General features: G+C 42.7%; 1 protein-coding gene across 4 annotated transcripts in view; it reads left to right on the top strand.

The window, feature by feature from the left end:
• The window catches only part of LOC311056252 (dynamin-2-like), a 45,330-nt gene extending 22,032 nt beyond the window's left edge, over positions 1-23,298 (top strand). Inside the window, exons 11-22 of one of the 4 annotated variants that reach the window (XM_084072735.1) lie at positions 2,522-2,608; positions 3,529-3,599; positions 5,680-5,731; positions 6,916-6,927; positions 9,581-9,691; positions 13,007-13,116; positions 13,456-13,567; positions 13,827-14,006; positions 14,736-14,965; positions 15,915-16,193; positions 16,921-17,000; positions 22,065-23,298. In XM_084072735.1, the coding sequence (XP_083928861.1) occupies positions 2,522-2,608; positions 3,529-3,599; positions 5,680-5,731; positions 6,916-6,927; positions 9,581-9,691; positions 13,007-13,116; positions 13,456-13,567; positions 13,827-14,006; positions 14,736-14,965; positions 15,915-16,193; positions 16,921-16,993 (1,317 nt within the window). In that variant the 3' untranslated portion in view covers positions 16,994-17,000; positions 22,065-23,298. Of the gene's footprint in view, positions 1-2,521; positions 2,609-3,528; positions 3,600-5,679; positions 5,732-6,915; positions 6,928-9,580; positions 9,692-13,006; positions 13,117-13,455; positions 13,568-13,826; positions 14,007-14,735; positions 14,966-15,914; positions 16,194-16,920; positions 20,983-22,064 lie in introns of those variants that run through there. The other 3 variants (XM_084072737.1, XM_084072734.1, XM_084072736.1) reach the window with 3 other exon arrangements.
• The last annotated feature ends 10 nt before the right edge of the window (positions 23,299-23,308 follow it).

The raw sequence follows: 23,308 nt of genomic DNA, 5'->3' as shown, positions 1-23,308 counted from the left end.
CTCCCTAGTTGAGCCCCATGCCTAGTCCATCTGTCAGAGTGTCTCCACTGACCCTGCACAGCGGACTGACATTCTGCTATCTGCTTAGCTCTCTGGTTCCCAAACAACAGGCCGGGACCCATTACTGAGTCACGGACCCATTTTTATGGGGCATGAGTAAATATCCCCCTTTTTATGTTTCCCACAATTAATTTTGTATTATTTCAAAAGATAATAAGAGAAAAAAAAAAATTCAGGAAAACAAAAATCTATAGAATTTCTGAAATGTTCAAAAAATAATTCATGAATTAAGAAAACCCTAAGAAATATTGAAAATAGCCGATCCACAAGCTCGGCTATGTTCAACATTAAATAATTCATAACATATTTTGGTGGTTTTGGGTCCCAGGGAGTCATCATCACATGTATCTTTTGGGTCTCGAAGCTAAAAAGTTTGTGAAACACTGGCCTTGCTGCATGGAAAGGAAAGGGAGTGATTGACAGGGAGGGAGACAATACAAATAGCCTCGTGGCTCCCTCCGGGCCCAGTCACCAGCTTGAATGGAGCGTTTCCATAGTAACGGCACTCAGACAGTCGCCCTCTGGTGGGCAAACGGAGGAGCTGCGGCATGATGCCCACATAAGGCCACACACACGCACACATACATCCGGCAACATCCCTCACCCCAGCCGAACCCTCCACCTTGTCTCTCTGGCATTACCTAAACATTATAAGTGAAGCCCTCATTCCGTCACGCATCCTCACTCCTCCTCCTCTCAAGAAAGTATTCACTAATCTGAAATGGCATCAAAACAGTTAGAGATGACCAACATAGATTGTGCTTTTAAAAACACTATACAGTACATACATTTATGTCAATGCATTGGTGCTTTCTCCTCATGACCTGACAAACTAAATTCCTTTTGGTTGGTCTATTCATTAAAAAACAATTTTGGAACAGGCAGCATTCCTCTAATGCAGTGGTTCTCAACCCGTGGGTCAGGATCCACATTATTTGGGGGGGTCCCCAGATGACAGAGAAGTGACAATTTAAGACCTTTTTAATACCAAAAATGAAATAAAAAACATTACTGCGTCAAAAGTAATCAACAAACTCAAATAATATAAGAAAGAGGCAAAAATCTCACAACGTGTATTTTCACGATATGTATCTGTGGAACCGAGTCAAACTAAACACGTCAACTCCTACAATTCCAAGTGCTTTTTAGGGTGGGGGGTCCCTGTTCAAATAGGATTGTTTTGGGGATTATTTTGGGGGGGTCCCCAGTTAAAATATGATTATTTGGGGGGCTCACGGCCTGAAAAGGTTGAGAACCACTGCTCTAATGATTCATGTCTCACTGTGTCATCCCCAGCTGTAGTAAATGCCTTAGTGATGCCTACCCGCCTAGTGCAGAGATATATTCATCCTATTTACATACGGTACATGTAAATACATGTATTGTATGCATACATGTCTCTACTGTGTCTTGTTGTAGATGGCTGACTGTCACTTTCCTTATCCTCTCCTACTGTATATCTGTATGTTCAGTCTCACCAATGTTTTATGTATTTTTCTATGCACTGGGTGAGCTATTTAGAGCACTGTTTCCCAAACACTGAGTCGGGGCCCATTCGTGGGTCGCTGACACGTTTTTATGGGTAAAGAGTATTGAGTAAATATCCCTTTTTTTTCTTTACTACAAAAAAAAGATCATAGAGGATACTTTTCCCCCCAAGAGATTTTTTTAAAAAGTACAAAAAATCTTTTCAGAAGAAATTTCAAACATTTATTCACATAATTTCAAATAAATCAAAGAAAAAAAAAAGTTAAAGAACTAGTAGTGAAGATAGCAGATCTACAAGCTCACAACGTGTCGCTGTGAGCTTGTAGGTCGGCTATTTTCACTAGTTTGGGTCCGGGGCAGACGTCAAATTTCTCTTTTGGATCTTGAGTTAAAGGTAGGGTAAGTGATTTTCTTTGGTTAAAATAAGTGTTGAATAGCTCTATATTCTGATAGTACTCATTGCTATAGAGTGTTTGTTCAGTAAAAGGAGTCTCCTTGTCTCTCCAGGTCTTTATTAAACAGAAAATGCATTTTCGTTTCAGTTTCATTTCCAATTGTATCCAATCAGGATAGAGAACTCAATCAGGATATAAATTAAACAAGTGAAATTGGAAGTGATGACACTAAGAAATGAGCAGGCAAAATTGGAACTGGAACACTATAAAAATGAAGCTTAAAAATGGGTACCTTCTCCTGATTGGCTGAGATTTTGACACCTTCCGGAAAATGTATTTTCTGTTTATTAAAGAGCTAGAGAGACGGGGAGACTCCTGTTACTGAACAAACACTCTAAAGCAATGATTACTATCAGAATATAGTGCTTTAACCTTTTTACTAAATACTTTTTGTTTTAACCCAAAAATATCACTTACCCTACCTTTAAAAACGTTTGGGAACCACTGATTTAGTCGCTATGGGTGGTATGTTGTCTTCAGCCAGTGCTGCAGTGTGGCTGTGTGTGTTTCCTTTACAGCTTGGCTCCTACCCGAGACTGAGAGAGGAAACAGAGAGAATTGTCACCACCTATGTGAGAGAGAGAGAAGGCAAGACCAAGGATCAGGTCAGTTCTGATTCTGAAAATGCCTCTTAAACTGCTCATTACCAGGACCAGTGCTTTTTAACTGCTCATTACCAGGACCAGTGCTTCTTAACCACACCGTGAAATGTGGTTAACCCAGAAAGTGTAAAAAAAAAGAAAAAGGCGAGGTAAAGGTGGACCTTTAGTATCTGTAGATGCCATTATGCCTTATCCCATCCTGGATGCATTTCTGGGAACCAGTGGGAATGTATTTATTGTGGTTTTGTATTATTATTGTATTGCGCACATTTTTCAAAGCATCATTATCCCATTAAAACCGGGAAAGCATCTGTGTCATTTTAGATTTAACGGTTTATATTAAAAAATAGCAGATATACAAGCTCACAGCGCTTCACTTGGCGCCGCAAAGCTTGTACATCTACTATTTTTGAAGAATCTTGAAAGTGTTTGAAAAATGTTGAATAATTTTGAATTACGAAAAAGTTTGAAAACTACTGATTTTAGAAGGCATTTGTAGAATCGGCCTCGGGTCTTACTGGGTTATTCTAACTTGTTTAGACAGATGCTAGGTTAGATTATTTTTACCTGGTATCCTCATTTCTTTGAAGCACCGCAGTGTTGTCTTTGCGCTCTCATGTGACTATATTTACTCTGTCGTTAGTTGACTAGGGTCCATGCAATTTACTCTCATTCTGCACTCTGTCAGTCGCTGTGGATAGAAGCGTTTGCTGAATGCCTAAACTGTGTGTGTGTGTGTGTGTGTGTGTGTGTGTGTGTGTGTGTGTGTGTGTGTGTGTGTGTGTGTTGTAGATCAAGCTATAATTGACGTTCATAGATACTGATGGCATTGGAAGGTTGGAAAAGTTAATAACCAATCCGCAAGCCTTTCAGTTCTACTTGGTTCCATCAAACTTCTAATTATGACTTTGTCTTCAATCAAGGTTCTCCTTCTGATTGACATTGAGCAATCCTACATCAACACAAACCATGAGGACTTCATTGGCTTCGCTAAGTATGCATCATCCATCCCCTTCCCCTGTCAAATCCCCCACCTTACAGCAGCATGTAGCCCATCCCTCTCATATCAGTATAGGGGATGTTGTAATCCCCATTAATACCATGCTGCCTGATACATACCTACCTTTAGGTTGCGCCGCTAGGCTGATGTTTAACCACTTAGGGGGCTGTGTCCGCCAAGACGTTTTTTTCCTGAGTGCTGGCAGGGTATGATTTGTATTGTTTTCAATGTGAGTGCCGTGTATTTACGCTATTCTGGAAACGCCAGCAGCATGACGAGGCGCTGAGCGTTTATTCTGCGCTGCGCATTCACGACTGGCGTTTTTATTTGGCCATTTGGAAGCGTGTTTAGGGAGAGCGCCATGCATTTTCAGCTGGGACAAAATGCTTTGGTGGACACATGGCCGTAAGCCCTATTTACTAGGTTGTATGAAAAATTGCCGATGTACAATCATATCTTGTAAGTACAAGCCTATCTTGTTAGATCTGCTATTGTTGACATTTTTTGACAATATGATGACATGCTCAAAATAGGGAAACCAATTTTCTTCTTCGCATTGCACCGAAACAGCTGTGACGTCACTTTTTTGAGGCAGGTAGAATTACATAGATAATTTCCTGTCTCTATCATTAGCGTAGCAACAATTCTGTTCACCCCCAACCTCTCCATCTTTTATGTCAGATAGATTTAATTTCATCATTTGCATGATTTTCTACTCGTGTACCGGGTACACAGCAAATTTCCGTGTAGGATTAGTGCCAGTCTGACATAGCAGAGGTTGAACGGGGGTTCAACCCCGTTCAAGTCTCTATGTCAGGGCTGTCCCTCCGATCGGCGATCACAAGCACTTGAGTCATTCCCTGGTTGTGAGGGTTGTGGTGACTCTTAACAAAGAAGAGTTTCACCATTCGAATAACGACATGCTGTCAGCATAGCAGTGAGTCACAGAGATGTAGTCTGCTGATTAATGATCCACTCGCAACAGAAAGAGTGAGTTCCTGTGTAAGGGTTGGGGGGGCGGGGGGGTTGGCTGGGGCCAGAATGCTCATGGTCAATTTGGCTGTCCAGTCATCTGTCTGCATCATAGACTGTAAAAAAAAATATGGACAAAGCAAGCCAAATCCTCATTTACTTGTATTTATTGAGAGTATATTTTCCTCCAGCCTTCACTGCCCTGCAGAAGGTGAACTAGCGACATCTGCTGGGCCATTAATAGGAACTGCATGCCTTATGAGAACCAGAAAATTGTCAATTCCAGCGCCGATTCCTTGGCCCTTGGTCTGCATGCTGCTGTACTGCTCCTGCCTAACCAGTTCAATCAAGCATGCTTGATTGCTAGGCGGATACACTCCCTATGCGATGCTGGCTGTTTTGTGATGAGGGTTGTGCACGTTACTCAGGGAGGACCGCTAGAAGTGGCGTTGTAAAAAAAAAGATGTATTTACAAAAATAAAATGTGTGTTCGCCGTTGACACACAGCCGCTATTCTGCACTATGATTGCACTGTTTTTTCAGACATTCAATGGCTCATGTGGGATGTCTCCGCAGGGTTCCCCTAGTGCACGATGATGCACTCTAACGTAGTCTAACGTAGTCGATCATCGTAGCATGTAGTCGAGTGGAGCTCCCCTCTCCCCCTGTTTGAGTCACGCCATTGACTGAGTAACAAAAGCAAGCCCTGCTGTGTGTGGGTTTGTGTCTTGGCGCATGGTGAGTGGATTGCCGTAGTGTGTGAGAAGTCCGTTAGGGTTGTTTAACGGTTCACGTGACTCGTCACTTTCAGTCTCGACAACAGAAGGCTGGATGACGGTAGCCCCCCAGGGTTCAGCAACAACAGGTGGGCTGGCAGATAACACGCAGGGGTTTGTGTTTGTGTTCTTATTTACTGTATACCTTTTTTTATACATTTGTGTGTGTGAGCCTGTCACCCTTTCCACTGCCCAAGCACTTACACACCCCATTTTTAATACTCTTTTTCTCGTGTGCAAAAAGTTAGCGTAGACCAGTTTAAACAAGACATGGTCTGACTCTGTAGGATATTGTCTCTGTTTAACTATGTGTCATCTCCTCCCAGTGCCCAGCAGAGGAACACGGCTGCCAACAAGAAGAGGGCTATTCCTAATCAGGTACCATGAACCCCTCTGACCCTCAAACTGACACTACTCAGTACCCTGCCCTTCTCACCAATCCCCACCTCTAATCCCCCTTGAGTGATATCATTACCAGTCTATTTATTAACCAGGTAAATAGACCCAATCCCACCAGTAATCAGTTATAATTCTATTAATCTATTTGGACCCATCTAACTGTTAGTTGTACTCCCATGTGTACGCCCCTTAAATACTGACTGTTCCCAGTGCTAATCTTGATGTTAAACTGGCCTGTCTATGTTTGCCATGTTGTGAAGCCGGTATCTCTCCTTTCCGGTGTTGTCCACACATTTCTTGTTTATTCAAAAGAACAAAAGACAATCCTGAAATAATATTAAATGGCTGCTAATCTCCAGTGATCAATATTTGAGGTTGCAGGTAGACCGTGTTGTTCAAGGCTGTGGTATCAAATTCCGTTTCAGTGAGGGGAGAGTTGCCTTTTATAGTGAACATGAAGACCCCGCCTCCCTGCTTCACCCTACTTGGAATTAAGCATGGGTTTCCACTGCTGCCATTAATCGCTGTTTTGCACGCGCTGTTTTTACAACCCAGGCATGATGTCGTACCACGGCAAAGCAACAATTAATCTCTCGGTTATGTTGTTTTGTCTCGTTGTCGTCCCATTAACTCAACCTTTTGCATTTGAAATTCAGAATGTGAATGGAATGGATGTGCATGCATCCCGCTGCTATTGGTTGAGCAACGAATATGAAATAACCGAATTGTGGTATTGAAGTAATTCTAATTGCATGTAACTCTCTTGCTCTCTCTCTCCTCTGTCTCTCTCTCTCTCTCTCTCTCCCCCTGTCTCTTTTTTGACCTCTCCATCCATTTCTCTTGCTGTCTGATGGATTATACCCCCCCCCCTCCTTTCAAAACTGTTAATTCTGTCCATTTCTACATCCTTTTCTTCCATTTCCATCTCCAACCTCACCCTTCAACTGTCCTTTCTCCACCCCTCTCCTTCTCCACCTGGTCCCACTCTTCCACATCTTCCTCCTCCTTCACCTGTTACGTCTCTCCAACCCTCCCTCCCTCTTTCTTCCTTTCCATCTATCTCCCATCTTTGCTTGCTTGCTTTCCCTTTTTCTCTGGCTATGATTTTTTTTTTCATCCATTGCCTTTAACCCCTCCTCCTCCTCCCCTTCCAATTATCACAGGGTGAGATTCTGGTAAGTACCCGACAGATCTAAAGCGCACTGTGCCAGGGGGAGGCAGGGCTAAACAGCTACACAGAACTGAGGCCATCACACAAGTCAGCCCGTCTAGCTTTACGGTCAGGCCAATAGAGACCAACCCACGACATGCTGCCTGGAGCTTGATGCTTATTTGTCAAGTTGACTTGTTCTGTTCTCATAGACATTTTCCACCCTGCAGCTCGGCGGACTGGGAGAGGGACATGAGGAGAAGGTAGTGTCTCCAGACCGTGGGCAGAAACCCAGAGCAATTCTAATTGATCATACAGTAGCCAGTAATCGGCAACTGCCTTCACAGTAACACGCGGGTTTCCCTCGATAATTCGTAGGGTCTCGTTTTAACAAGACAGTAATTGTCTTAAAATTGTCGATAGACTGACTAACTTTACTTAACCTGCACCTACACCAAACCGTTTTGAAAACAACTTTACAAGTCTTCTCTCCGCTTGGTAATGCTCCTGTGGAGAAAAAACAATACATGTTTGTCTTCTTCTGTGTAATGCTTTGACTCTCTTTGAAAGACCTTAGAGAGGATGGTGGACCCACCCCCTCCCCCTCCCATGAGTGACTGTGGCCGGCGTCAGTTCTGTTTGTGTCTGGTTAATGTCCCTGTTGCCTCCAGCACGGCGACCAGCAGTTTGCCTTTTGGAGAATCAATCTGAACATCAACAGGGGTTGGGGTGGAGGGGAATCATCAGATCAACTGAACACAACATACAGATGATCGATCATTGATACTTTATTTTTGAGTGGAGTGCAATCCCTTTAGCAAATTCAGATTTCTTGTTCCTTTTCAATGAAGTAGCAGATTTATTCAGATCAGTGCATGCCAACATACCGTCCGTCTTACATTTCTGTCATAGCTTCACTTTGTTACCAGCCACGCCTACTGACAACTCCTAAATTGATTCTTTTTCCATGGGTTTGACCAGTAGGTTTCTGTATTCTAATCAGATCTGTCTGATTGTTAGAATCACAATACCGGTTTGGTTAGGAGTTCATTACTTTACTGATTGAATAAAAACATTTCTGTTGTTTAATCACTGTTAAGTACTATCTGCATTGTGCTTGACAATGTGAAAGTGATGCTAGTTGAGGAGGATATCGTTATTAGCTTTTGAATTGTGATCATCTTACACATTGATTACATTTTAATTCTTATTTCAATGCATACATTGAAAAGTATTCATTGTGACAAGTTATGTTAATATCTGGCAGATGAAAACTTGACGGTCTTTCCTCTAATATAGCCTCATAATAGTTATAATATTTCCAACTAACTTTAAAGGTTTCCAACTAACTTGTCCTAGTTTCTGAGCGGTATGAAGTATGCACCCGCCAAGGCAAACTAACAATTTAGCTCTAGTGTTCACTCGCCTCATTTCCCTTGTTTATGTTGGCGCTTTCTTACTAATGAGCCTTACCCATAACTCATTCTAGTCCTGTTCCGAATGGAGAGAGAGTGAAGAAGGGGTTTATAGCAGATCTTCAAGTGGACACTTAGCTAATTTTTCTTGATGTGAGCGCTCTGATCGATGCTCTTACGTCCCGGTACATTAAGCATCGCACCGGAGACCGTTTCACAAAATGGAGATGAATTGCAGCTAAGAGAGCCACTCTCCTCCAAAATACACACATATTGTCCTCGGAGACAGAGCTTCTTAAAATCCTAAATCTGCCTGTCATCTCATGGTTCTTCCTCCTTCCTCTCTCCATTCCACTTTTCCACCGTAGGCCGTGATTTATGTGTCGTCGTACGACTGAAATGCTCGCCTAAAATTACCGTTTTTTTCGGCAAACGGTCGCACGACGAAGTATAAATTCATTATCCCTAGCCGTACACCACGTAGTGTTCAGTCTACCTGCGTTCTCTCTCCGTTAAACAATCCTTTTTCTCTTGAGTCTTTCATCTTTCATGACCCAGACTTTATCCCCCACCACCAGTCCCCTGCCAGCCCACACTGGAGTGTACATTGACGTCCAGTTAACACCATTAACCCTGCCCGCCGCTGTGTTTTAACTGCCCAGTGTATATGCTAGCGTGTACTGACCCACTGACCCTAACATACCACCGTCGACCCCTTGCCCTCTGACACCCCCCACACTGTTGTGGGGCCAACATGGTCTGGACACCATCTGCACCCTGTGTTGTGTGAGGACGCCTCTGCAGACGTTGAGACGAGGACTGCACACGTTCTCAGTTTGCTCTGCTTAATGCTCCCTTCAGAGCAGTGATGCTTTATTTAATACATGTTAGGTTAGGTGCTTTACGCTCAATATGTGTGACTGTATTGCTATTGTCACCTCTTGCCATCTGATTGATATAGTTATACATATATATATATTATTATACACACAAAATTTTAGACATACTGACTTTAAATGGCTTAATGTTAAGGTAGGACACAGGCAGAGACAGTAAGTAAGCAGGTAAGGTTTTATTAGGTTTGAGTCAGTTTATTCATTAACATCGTATGATGAATGGCACAGCAACATATTATGAAGCCCTTAACATTACAATGGTAAAGTTGTACTCCCTCCATTTTCCTATTACTCTCTTCTCCCCCTCTCTCTCTCTCTCTCTCTCTCTCTCTCTGTCTCTCTCTCATATGTCCTACTCTCCATGCAGGTGATCCGCAAAGGCTGGCTCACTATCAACATCAGCATCATGAAGGGAGGCTCCAAGGAGTACTGGTTTGTCCTGACTGCCGAGTCCCTCTCCTGGTACAAAGATGAGGAGGTGAGAGCAATCTATTTGACAGTTAAGCCAGTGTTTTAAGCCACATTAACCCTGGAATCGCTATTTGGCCCCAAAAAATCTAAATTGTTAAGTCTTTTTTAAATTATTTCAGAAATGGCTGATAAAAAAAAAGCTGATAAACAACCTCAGAATATGTCGCGATGCAACGCATTGTGATCTTGTAGATCGGCTATTTTAGCAATTTGTTGTTACGTCAAAGTATAAGGGCTTAAATCAACACACATCAAACTCCTGTCATTAGCCAGCATAGGATATCAGAATGAGTTTTTATTGTCACTTCCACAATACACACTAGGCATACGGGGGAGCAAAATACCGTTCTCCACAACTCATCTCATGGGATGGAGAGCCTCTGTCCTCGGTCTTCCTTCCAGGAGGTGTGTTTGTGTGTGTGTGTCCCGGCCCAGCCTAACCAATGTGCAGACTACTGTTCAGCTGCAGCCTGATGAACAGGTAGTCTGAACACTGGGCAGGCGGGGGGGTGAGGGAGGGAGGGAGGGAGGGACGGAGGGGGGGTCGCAGCGCCGGGAGGAAGAGCCCCGAGGTCGTTGTGGCCGCAGGTCGCTTCCCCTGGGGACAGTAGGACAAAGGGCAACGGAGAGCAAACACTGCTGGTTAAACAGCTACCACATGGAGGAGCCCAATATGTCTGTCTGAGCTGATATCATCGTTAACAATCCAGTGTTTTATCCTAAAAGAAATGTTAACACACAGAAAACCTATTGGAAATTGACCTCACAATTTACAATTTAGGCATTTAGCAGACGCTCTTAATCCAGTGCGATTTACAGTAAGCAAGGAAAACACAAGGTAATGCATCAAATGCATAGAAATGGTAATCTAGGATCATTACCTTGATTGTAAGATATTTTTTGTCTGTTTTTACAGTTAACATGGAACACAGTTGGACTGTCTGCCCTCTTTGCTACATAGCTATGTGCACAGTCAGCACAAACACAGCTCTCTACAGTTTATTTATGTTTAAGGCCATTTCAGGGGTTGTGTTCGATGACGGATGGAATTGTAATTCAGTAAAAGGCACCGTCTTTGCATTGTATAATAGTACATATAAAGTGGTTTGATTAATTAAGCTACGTCCATGGTATATAACTCAAAAGATGTATCTAGGTGAACCGAGTGCTTAAAGCTTCATATAAATGTTGTAAATGTGTTTTTAAATATAATATAATATCAATGAAACTGTGAAATCACTTTACTCACCGTTAAATATGACCGAAGACGTATGGTTGAGATCTCCCCCGAGGCCTCGCTCCTATCCACTCTCACAGAAAAATGTGTATATATATACATATATATATACATATTTTTATTTCAAAAAATACCTTTTTGAAAAGATTAACGCTAAGCGTGAAAAAAATGTAACTCCAAACCAAAGCTATCGTTCCAATCTAAAAGCCACAAACGGTCAACGCACGTACCTCATACCAGTCACCTCATCGAAAAAAAAGTTGGGAAAGAAGGAGAAAGAGTTGGAGAGTAAAAGAGAGCGAGGGAGGATGGTAAAGAGTAAAGAGAGCGAGGGAGGATGGCGGAGGCAAACTGACGTGGCAGGCGGGCTGAAATGTTCCAGCCGGGATCTGACTTTGGAATTTGCAGGAAATCGTACTAGGTTACGGAGGGGGGGGGGGGGACTGGTTGTGTGTGTGTGTGTGTGTGTGTGTGTGTGCTCGTGTTTGTGTGTGCCTGACTGTGGTTCGATACATCTGCTTTAGTCTTTTGAATTTTAGAGCGTCTCACCGTGTGCATATTTGTGTGTGTGTGTGTGTGTGTGTGTGTGTGTGTGTGTGCGCGTGTTGGTGTGCCTAAAGCCCCCACACAGCATGTTTGTTTATGAAGAGATACCTGGATGCGTTTTGTCTGTCTTCGTGTAAGTTTTTGGTCCCCAGTTGGTGTGTGTGTGTGTGTGTGTGTGTGTGTGTTTTGTGGGGGCAGGGGCTTATGTGGAGCTTTGCGTGATGTAACTGTTGGACCTGCGTTGCTGTGTGTGTGTGTGTGTGTGAGAGTGTGTGTGAGCGCGCGCAGACATAAATGCTTCCAGATGTTCTTGCTCCACAGCGAAAGCTGGCACCCCACCCCGCCCCCACCCCTCTCAGTCTCAAGCACTCCTCATGCTCCGCCCTTACTCCCCCCCCCCCTCCTCATCATCATCAGCATGGTGGTCTTCCAGACCAGAGGAAATGCATTCCATGGCGTCTGCTCATTGGCGGTAGAACCGTTAGTCTGCCACCACGGTTCCCTCGCTTTGTGCTTCACCTTGAAAACATCCAGAGTAGACCTGTTTGTGTGACCATAGCTTATTGTTGTGGAGACCCCCCCCCCCCCTCCCTTAGTCCCTTCCCACATGATGACCCATTAAGACCTGAGGCCCATTCTACAAATGTCTTCTAAATCCCCCCAAAAAACTGAAAAAACGTTTGTTTCTATGTCGGTGGTTCTCAAACTTTTTCATGTCAAGGACCACCCAAAAGTAGATGTATTTGGCCACGGACCCCCATCATCTCAAAACATTTTGTTCCAGGGACCCCCAGATGCAAAGATTTGAGTCACTTTAAAATATATATATTCATAGATTTGCACAAATGTTCAATATTTTTCAAAAATAGCAGATCTACAAGCTCATGTAGATCTGAGCTTATTATATATATATATGCTATTTTGTAATCGCCAAAGTATAAAATAATGGTTGAAATTATAAAGAAGCTTTCCTGGATTTCATGGGTTAAAGCAGTGGTTTTCAAACTTTTTTTTATTTCAAGAAACCCCCAGTGTGCTATTGCATTGGGCCATGGACCCCCATAACAGTGTACAAATGTACATCATTTGAACACTCTGAGTTACAGACCTGTAAAGATCCATTTGGTTCCTTACTATCAATTTAGCTGAGCTTGTTATTTTCTATACCTAAACCCTCTCTTCTTCCCCTATGTGTCTGGTCCTTTCAGGAGAAAGAGAAGTTATTTTCTATACCTAAACCCTCTCTTCTTCCCCTATGTGTTTGGTCCTTTCAGGAGAAAGAGAAGTTATTTTCTATACCTAAACCCTCTCTTCTTCCCCTATGTGTCTGGTCCTTTCAGGTGAAAGAGAAGTTATTTTCTTTACCTAAACCCTCTCTTCTTCCCTTGTGTGTCTGGTCCTTTCAGGTGAAAGAGAAGTTCTTTTCTTTACCTAAACCCTCTCTTCTTCACTTGTGTGTCTGGTCCTTTCAGGTGAAAGAGAAGTTCTTTTCTTTACCTAAACCCTCTCTTCTTCCCCTGTGTGTCTCGGTCCTTTCAGGAGAAAGAGAAGAAGTACATGCTGCCCCTGGATAACCTGAAGCTACGAGACGTGGAGAAAGGCTTCATGTCCACTAAACACATCTTTGCCATCTTCAACACCGAGCAGAGGTCAGGGCTGCGCATAGCTGGGGAGTTGTTTTTGTTGAACTGCTTAACCACTTCAATTAATTAACAATTTGCCCATCTAAAAGCTCCCGTCTTAATATTTGTTGTTAATGTTTTTTCATCTCCTTTAGTATTTTTGTTTGTTTTGTATTTTTATTTTATGGAAATAATATTCTATTGAGAATGATTATATTTTTAAATATTTTATTTTAAATATATGTACTACCATTTGTGTGTGAGGGGGGAAAACAGAGAACTATCTTTTTTTGTCAATTGAGAAATCAATAAACATGTTGAAAACATAAAAAGGTTCAGTTATAACCCTTGTTTTTTTCTATACAGGAATGTGTATAAAGATCTGCGTCAGATTGAGCTGGCCTGCGATTCTCAAGAGGATGTGGACAGTTGGAAAGCCTCCTTCCTCAGGGCAGGTGTTTATCCTCAGAAGGACCAGGTATTATTCACCGAATAAGACTCAGATAAGCCCTAGATGAGCTCAAATCTACAAAGTAGCCAGTAACTAAAGTTTTCAAATAATTGTAGTGGAGTAAAAAGTACAATATTTGCGTCTGAGATGTAATGAAGAAGTAAAAGTATTGAAAATTGGAAATAGTACAGTAAAAGCACCTCAAAATTAGTACAGTACTCGAGTAAATAGTACTTATAGTGTAAATAGTAGTTATGGTGTAACTTTACACCATTGCCCTCCTCAGGATGACAACGATGAGAGTGCCGCTGCAGAGTCGGCCAAGGACCGCACCACCTCTCAGGACCCTCAGCTGGAGAGGCAGGTGGAGACCATCCGCAACCTGGTGGACTCGTACATCGGCATCATCAACAAGTCCATCAAAGACCTCATGCCCAAGATCATCATGCACCTCATGATCAACAGCGTGAGTCTGTCTGTCTGACTATCAGCCGCAGCTTCCCACCGCTAACGCAGCAGACTAGAACTCACATAGGCTACTGTAGTTATCTTGTCCGCCACCAACTGCTAAATTCACAATGTCGGCCAATATTAGATGGAAGCAGTTGTGTGAATAGTCTTAAAGGGATAGTTCACCCCCCAAAAAATCCTTATTTTCTATCAATTACACACCCCATGAAGCGTTGAATTCATGGAGATTTTTTAGTTTTTGTCCATTCCTGAGCCAATCATTTGATAACCAGCGGAGACTCATTGGAGACTCTTTGAGTCTCCTACTGGAGTCCTACCGAAATGTAAAAATGTAAACGTAAAAAAAAAAAAGCAGAAATAGCTGATCTAAAGGCTTACAACGCATTACTTCGTGACGCGTTGTGAGCTTGTAGATAAGCTATTTTTGCTTTTTTTACATGTATAAAAATTCTTAAAAATGTTAATAATTTATTTATATATTTCAGTTATTTGTCATATCTGCCCTGTGCAATTTTTTATTACGAAACCTAAAAGGCTTCATATGTTCCAATGTTAAATGCCAAACACACAGTTGAATAGTTAATCACAATTATTTGAATGACAATTAATCGTCAACTTAAATTTGTAATCGTGACAACCCTAATCAATTATCGATTGTTATTTCTGATCAATGACATGGATTAGTTGGATTAACTGTTGCATCCCTATTTGACATGGCCTGCAGACAAAGGAGTTCATCCACACAGAGTTACCATCCTACCTCTACTCGTCTGGGGACCAGAACAGCCTGATGGAGGAGTCGGCGGACCAGGCGCAGCACCGAGAGGAGATGCTGCGCATGTACCACGCCCTCAAAGAGGCGCTCCACATCATCGGCGACATCAGCACCACCACCATCTCAGTGCCCGTGCCGCCGCCCCTCAGCGGCGCCGGCGACTGGATCAATCAATCCAGGTGAGCGGAGAGAGCCGATGAGCTGGGTGTTTGTGTTCAACTGTGAGGAACTACTAGTACTAGAACTCACATAGGCTACTGTAGTTTTCTTGTCCGCCACACAAAAAAACAGGGGTTCTCAAAAACATTTTCATGTCAAGGACCCCCACATTGATATTAGGCCACGGGTCTTCAACAGGGGGTCCGGGACCCCTAGGGGGTCCTCAGAGTTGCTACAGGGGGTCCGCCAAATCTCTGTGTGATAGGATCATTGTTTTTTACATTAACCACTTGAACCCTAGCATCCCTATATTCTAAGGACAACTTTAGGCGAAAATAGCCGATCTACAAGCTCACAACGCCTCGCAGGGCGAGGCGTTGTGAGCTTGTAGATCTGCTATTTTCGGCAAAGAGGGAATAACGAACAGACCAAGTACAGAGTGAAAGTTCACTAAGTATTGATGGTTTAAGTCGTTACATGTCTGAAAATACACATTAATATGAATCCAACATCTATGAAAAGCTTTAATCTGCAACACAATTTTATGTAATATATAGTGGGGGTCCCTGCTTCATCTCTCTCTCAGTTAGGGGGTCCTTGGCCTGAAAAGGTTGAAGACCCCTGTATTAGGCCATGGATGCCCATCTGAAAAGGGTTTGTGCCAGGGACCCCCATAAGAGAAGATTTGTGTCAAAATGATTACAAATTGTTTTTAAAATTTAGCAATTTTTAGAAAATAAATCTACAAGCTCACAATGTGTTGAGATGTGAGCTTGTTCATTGGTTGGTTGATTTATGAACTATTTTTGCTGGGGACCCCTTGGGGGCCCACTTTGGAAAAAAAACACAGCTTTAAAAGCAGTGAAACACTAGCTACATTTTCTGAATTTATACCCACGAGCACTGTATCCAAGACATGTTTTTAGGTCATGACGTGAGCCCGTTTTTCTTTCTTTTCCTCCATCATAGCCCAACCCCTCAGCGCAGGCCGGTGGCGGCAGCAGCAGCGGCCGCCCCGGCCCCGAGCCGCCCGCCTGCCGTGCGAGGCCCAACGCCAGGACCGCCCCTCAACCCCAGCCCGGCCTTCGGGGCGCCCCTCAACCCCTCTCCTGCCTTCGGCGCGCCCCCCATCCCTTCTCGTCCGGGCGGCCCACCAATGAATGCCTTCAACAGCGGCGGCCAGGACCCCTTCAGTGCCCCCCCGCTGATTCCCTCCCGGCCAGCCCGCGTCCCCCCCGGCGTACCCAGGTAAGACACGCCCTCCTAGTCTCCAGACAGGTGAGAGGGAGCCAACATGAACTTGATTAACCCATTAAGACCGAGAACGCATACTGTATCATTTTAGATTTTTTTTGCTATAACCATTATTTTATACTTTGGCCACGCTATGAGCTTGTATATCTGCTATTTTTGTTTTTTTTTAAAGACATTTTAACTCTAATCTTTGCTTCTGGAGGAAGTACAAATGTTCGCTTTAAAAAATATATATATATTCAAAAGATTTGCACACATTTTCACGTTTTAAAAATAAATATCAGGTCTACAAGCTCATAGCGCTATGAGCTTGTAGATCTGCTATTTTTGAATAGCCAAAGAAATCTAAAAATTACACAGATACTTTCCCGGTGTAAATGGGTTAACAGTGCTTTGTGTGTTGTTCACGCGGTGTGTGTGTGTGTGTGTGTGTGTGTGTGTGCGCGCACATTCTCCAGTTTCAGGTTTTAATTTGATTCCCCTTATAATTCCATCACCAGCATCTCATCTCATCTCTGTCTTGTTTTCCAACCGCAGGCATGCCATCGATTCTCTCTCCCCTCGTACCATTTATTGAACTCGTCCATCTCCTGTGCATGTCGTTTTCCCCCTCTGGTGTTTTCAGTCTCATTCCCTCTCCCTCTTCACCTGTCGGGTTGTTTTGTTTCCCCCGTCTCTCCAAGTGAGCGCGTCTCACTCCCTCTTCTCCTCTTCCTTGCAGCCGAAGACCACCTGGCGCACCTCCGCACCGGCCCACCATTATCCGCCCTGCAGAACCTTCCCTGCTAGACTAGACCTGTGGCAAGGCCTTCCTGTCTGTCTTTGTGTGTGTGTATGTGTGAGAGAGTGCGTGTGTGTGTGTGTGTGTGTGTGTATGTATGTATGTATGTGCGCACAATATGGTCAGGAGGGGGGAGTGTAATGTATGTGCAGTGATCTGCATCGTCCAGCCTTAATAAAACTGAACTCAAGCGATGTTAAATAGGCTGCTAATTTAGTCTCCACCAGGTGGGAACAGTCCGCATGCACAAGAAAGGAAACCTTAATTAACCACTGGAATATTACGAAAATATATATTTTTAACACTCAATCTAGGCGAGCTGATGCGGGCGAAGTACTCCTGTTCAACCAGCAGGAGGCATCAGGCGGTTCTGCAGATCTGGTCAGATAATATACTCGGCTTGAGATCTGTTTTATTATAATGGTAGACTTGCAAATTCTTCTCCTGACAAGGTGCCCAGCAGCAGCCCTTTAACCACTTTAACCCTGGCCTCCCAATTTTAATTGTGGACATGTAATTTCTAGGCGAAAATGTAAAACAAAATAATAATAATAATAATAATCTATAGTCTAAAATGTTCTAAATTAAAAACAAATTGAAAATAGGCCATCTACAAGCTCACAAGTCACAGCACATCGCTTAAGTATTCAGAACATTTTTGTGGTTAAGTGGCTAACCCTTTTATACACTGTTTAAGGCTGGACTTCCTCTCCCCTCCGTCCCTCTGTCTTTAGATTGACCTTCAAGCCTGACCCTTCACCTCTGTGTAATATACACACTTATTCTATTGTCAATGTTCTCTGGGTTTTCCATGTTTCTAACTGATTTCATACTGAAAACGATGGCTTATTATCATTGTTATTTTGGTGGTGTTGTTGATCACCCCCCCTCCCCCTCCCCCATGTCTATTTTATTTGACCCCATCAATGTAGCTTTAAAAATGAATTTCTAATTGCAGCAGCAAAAACATAAAAAATCATAAAAAGACATTGAAGTTGCACGAAATGAACCGTAGCTTCAGCCTGCCGTGTGAATATCATGTCGCATTAGGAAAGTGTCAGCCAGATGGACGACTTTAATCCAAGCACTTCTAACCACTTCTAGCCTTCCAACAAAGCCACTCATAACAGTGAGATTTTAATCCATTGTGATATTGTCATATTATTATTATTATGCACATGCCGACAGACAGACAGACAGACAGACCAGACCAGACCAGACAGACAGACACTGCACTTTGTGGGGCAGATTTTCTTCTCCTCCACGTCTGGGTTGCAGGAAACACAGAGAGCACTGATCCCTTCAGTCACTGAGTGGACCTTACTTAGTCATTCATGCTTTAACCCGTTAAGACCTGAGGCCGATTCTACAAATGTCTTCTAAGTCCTAACAGTTTTCTGAAACACTTATGTTTCCACATCAGTGGTTCTCAAACTTTTTCATGTCAAGGACCCCCAAAATTATATGTATTTGACCACCGACCCACATCTCAAAGATATTTTGTTCCAGGGACCTCCAGAAGCAAAGTTTTTTTTTGATAAAAATGTTCGCTTTAAAAAAAATTATATATTCAAAGATTTGCATACATTTTCAAAAATAGCAGATCTACAAGCTTGCTATGAGCTTGTATATCTGCTACTTTTGAATAGCCAACACTAAAATCTAAGATTACACGGATGCTTTCCTGGTTTTATTGGGTTTAACCATATGATTCATGAAACCTGGCATCCCTATCCTGGGCCTGTCTTAATAGGTGAACATTCTGGGAAAATAGCAAAGACATTTGATGTAGAGGTTAAAAGAAAATGGAGGGGGCCAAGTACGGATCCCTGTGGGACCCCGGTCAACTAAGTATATACTAGGATTCAATATGGTTAATGGATCCCCTACTGGACAGCACGTGTAGTACGGTCTCCTCTAAAATGAGGATGACGCGGTGGGGTGTGTGTGGACACGGGGGAGTGGCACCATGCACAGAGAGTTTGGCACGTCCCTTTAGTGGCTTGGTTGACGAGGACGTTTATGGTCGCTCTCATTTTTTTGTCTTGCCATCCATAGAATATCGTTGTATATAACTAGCCTTAAATGGAGAGGTAATGAACACTGATGGCGCGTTTTAACTCCAGGGCCAATGGGGCGTGCGTACACACGAAAAAAAAAAAAGATGCTATCGATATTGCTATTGAAAACCCAACATTTTAAATGTACATCATGTAGACATCATACTAATTGAAGCACTAACAGTCATTCTACATACTAGTAGCCTGGGATTTATGGAAAGATATTTTGTCATTTCCTGATGTATTATTATTTATAACCTGGGCATTTGTCATTTCTTTTACGATGTATTGATTGCCATTCTGTTGGCTCTGTCCAAACATGTTTTACTCAGTGCACCCCCCCTCCCCCCTACAATCTCCAATAACATCTTGAGGTAACCTCAAGGTAGTAGGTTTGATATATATATATTCAGTCACCCCTGCAAATTAATAAAACGTGCAGACCCAGTCGAGTGCTCCAGTATTTTATTTGGGTCTCTTTTGAAGTGCCCAAGTATTTTTCTTTTCATATGCCATCGTCACTCACCGAAAACAGCCGTTATACAAGCTCACAGCGCGGTGTGTTGCCATGGGTTGTGCGCTCGTAGATCGGCTATTTTCGGTTACATTTTGCACAACTAAGTATAAAGCAGACATTATTGTGGATTGTAGGACAGGGTTTGGCTGTCTGTACAGGGTGGGGTAACTAGGGCAAAACAGTCTCCACAAGTTGTGATTATTTGCTCATGAATATCTTGATTGCTCTGTGAGGGTATTTTGATCAATATATTTTTCTTCTTGTTTCTTGAACTTTTGTGGGAGTGGAAGGAAAGGAGAAACGGGTCCCGGGGGCGGGGTTTTAACAATGGACTACTTTGATGTTTTCTGTTTTGGATTTGATGAGTAGTGCAGGAGGTGGTGGTGTGGTTGTGAGTGGGTGTTGGAACTCTGTTGTGGTGTGTGTGACTGCACATCCTGTCTGGAGAGGCCGTCTCCACTGGATAGCAACTAGGGTTGGGATCCGGAACCGTAGGAAACCGAATCGGTTCCATCACATTTGGAACCGTTTCTGGAACCGGGTTTTATCACACTGTCAGAACTGGCATGTGGACTTCACGTCTGCTATACAAATTACAATACCAGTGGTTCTCAAACGTCTTTATTTCAAGGACCACGGGATCATTTGTACACTCTCAGTTACAGACCTGTAAGGGTCCATTTGAAACCCCCTATAGGAATGGTTAAATGGAACCGTTTAGTAATCGGACCGTTATGAGGGAGTCGGAAACGGAATCGTTAAAATCCTAAAGGATCCCAACCCTAATAGCAAACCCAATACACAGCGGCAAGTGGACCGAGGTGGTCCTTGAACAACAGCCTCTCGAGGCAGGATGCACTCTTTTTTTTCTACCCCTGTGTTTCTCAGCAATTCTGGCTACAGTGACAGTACTACTTGGGGGCATCATAAAAAAAAAGGAAGTGATTATGCTATTCCCTGAATTATGTTTAATCATGTGAAGGCATCCCCAACCACCCAGTGGTTTCAAGAGAATTCATAGAACAACTAATTGCAATCATTCAAATTCCGATCGGCCTGCTACGGTGATGAAATTTCCGTCCCATCAGGCGTCTGTCACTCAAGCCTGTCCCCCTGACAGCCTGTAATGTTACTGCCCTGTGATAAAGTTAGCTTGTGGTGACTTGATCTTTTCATTTTCCTCTCCTCCCCCCCCCCCCCCCCCCCTTCCCCCTCCCTCTGTCCCTACACACTCTGGATGTGAACGTTGGGTAAACCAACCTTTGCGCATCGCTCTTTTTCTTTTGTTTTGCAAATCCATGTCAAGTGCCTCTGTAGCAATTAACGGATTTGAATAAACAAAATGATCTGATTTTTTTTTTTTTTTTTGAAAGGAGCGTTAATAATAAAGAGGTATTGTGTACAATAAAGGGACTGGCTCTGGTGGTTGGTGTCTCTTTGTGTCCTGTTTTGTCCACTCTCCTTCCTCTCTCTCTCCATTCATGCAACCTTCCCTGCCTGGACTGCCTGTTCTTGCCTCCTTCCCTCCTCAGCAGACATAACAGCCCGTGTAGAGGTTCCCATGGCAACTCTTCAGCGGCAGACTTGTCTGCCTCAGGTTATTGAGGGTGGGAATTCCAGAGAAGCATTGTTTAATTACAGAAAAGCACCGATCAATAACTTGTCACAAGTTGTCAGTGGTAAAAGCTGTAGGCATTGAATACTTTATTAACAGTTTAGTTTGCTAAATAGTACAGTGGTACAATTATACAATGATGCTAAAAGCATAACACAAAGTACTAAGGTGTGCGAGTTATCATGGCTCCCCAGCAGTGAGAAGAAATTGCATTGCAGAATTACAGAACTCAGAAATGGCTTAATAGGATATTTGAAATGCATTCATTAGTGCGTCAAGTATAATTGTAGTGGTTTGTGACTGGATAAAATAACACCATGTGTGATACCTAAATGAAGGCTAGACCTATCAAATGCGTTCCATTCTTGATCCTCATGACGGCACAAGATCTCTGTGTCCACTCAAGTTATATACGGGGAGGTAGTGACGAATCGGCCACACTTTCTGATATGAACGATAAGGCCATCACACACTTAGCACTTACAATAACAAATGACACTGATCATCCCCTATATCGCTATTTCGAACTCATGCCATCTGGACGAAGATACAGAACCTTGAAGTGGGAAAAGGTTCGTTCTAGCAGGAGTTTTATCCCCTCAGCCATTGCGGCATTAAATAAACGTCCCCGTTGATAGGATGGTTTTCTATGTGTAGTGGGGACCATGTATTGTCTTGGTGTTGTTTCGTGTGATATGATATGTGCTGTATTTGAACAGATTGAAGACGAATATCCCTTTGGGGACAAAGATTATCTTTTATAGTAGGAAGCCCCATTGAAAATAAGCCCTTGCCATGACAGTAAGTGGCATTACTTGCATGTCAACGAGTCCATCAGAAGGAGTGGAAAATGATTAATGTTGGTCTTGTCATTGCGATTGTTCCTGAACAGGCGCCCTGCCCCTCGACGAAACCTGTGGTGACTTCAACCATTTGGACAAGACCTGACACCTTACCACGGCAAGAACTGTTGGACAGCGGAACCACTGATACTAATGTCACGCCAAAGAATAAGTGTATGCATTCCTGTCAAGCCAATAATGCTTAATACATGCTCACAATCTTCATAAAATACAAGAAGATTATTGTTATGCATACAGGCCAATGTTAGATATTGACTTGTGTCTTGACAGTATATCCACATTGACAATAATGAACCAATTTATGATACTGGAGTGAGTGAATTTCATGACACTCAGTGGTTTTCAAATTTCAGCTAATTTCACAACATAACAATATCATTGCTTATTCATACCAAGAACAGTAATTTGAGAAACATTTTCCATGGGAAAATTGCTTGACAATGTGCCAGCAGTCATAACAGCTCAAAATGTGGAACTCTAGATGACTGGTGTCTAGGAATGTCTGGCCTAACTGAAGGCATTATATAACACTAATTCCTAGCTTTTGGTCTATCTGAAATTTCAGACCACAAAAAAAGTGGTGCTAAGCATTGTACTTGGAAATGTCAAGTTGTAAATACCAAACTATTTTTTGCTAAGAGAAATGTGTAATAAAATACACTGCAAAATCCTGAGTGTTAATTTAACTCCCAGAGTAAAATGAACATTCAGGATTTTGCAGTATACATGATATGCCTTAGGTAGTGTTTACTACAGTAAGTGTATTTATACCCAGGCAAGTGCAATTGTATAAATACTGCTTTAATGCATACTGTCAGGGGCCTACAGTGTGGCCAAAAGTGTGCTGTTTTAGCCAAAACAAACTTGCCTTCTATGTTGCTCCGTTAGACATTTTTAGGTAGGTTCGTCCCAGCTGGAAAACTTGATCAGGGAATTTTATTTTTAGATTGTGTGAATATGTTTTTTTTAGGAGGTCAATGATTGTATTTAAAAGGGATTTGATTTAATTTGATGTGTGGAACAATTTGTGATTTAGCCTACAAGGATGAAGTGTAGTTGTGGTAGTATAGCCTGGTAAACCCCCCTTCCGGAAATCTCCGGAGGGAGGGGTTTACCAGGCTAGTGGTAGTATGCTGGGGGTGAGGTTTCTGAATTTTGGTTGGGCTGATTTTGTCTCATCCTTATCACACAATGTAGTAATAATGTCATAATGTCAACAACTGTAATAACAGAAACCCAATTAAAAACATTCCCTTGAGAACAGCACGATTCA

This window comes from Gymnoscopelus microlampas (assembly GCF_963454915.1).
Source record: "Gymnoscopelus microlampas genome assembly, chromosome: 11".
NCBI classification, from domain to species: domain Eukaryota; kingdom Metazoa; phylum Chordata; class Actinopteri; order Myctophiformes; family Myctophidae; genus Gymnoscopelus; species Gymnoscopelus microlampas.
The sequence above is the reverse complement of the archived record's forward strand: the minus strand, read 5'-3'. Positions and strand labels throughout refer to the sequence as shown.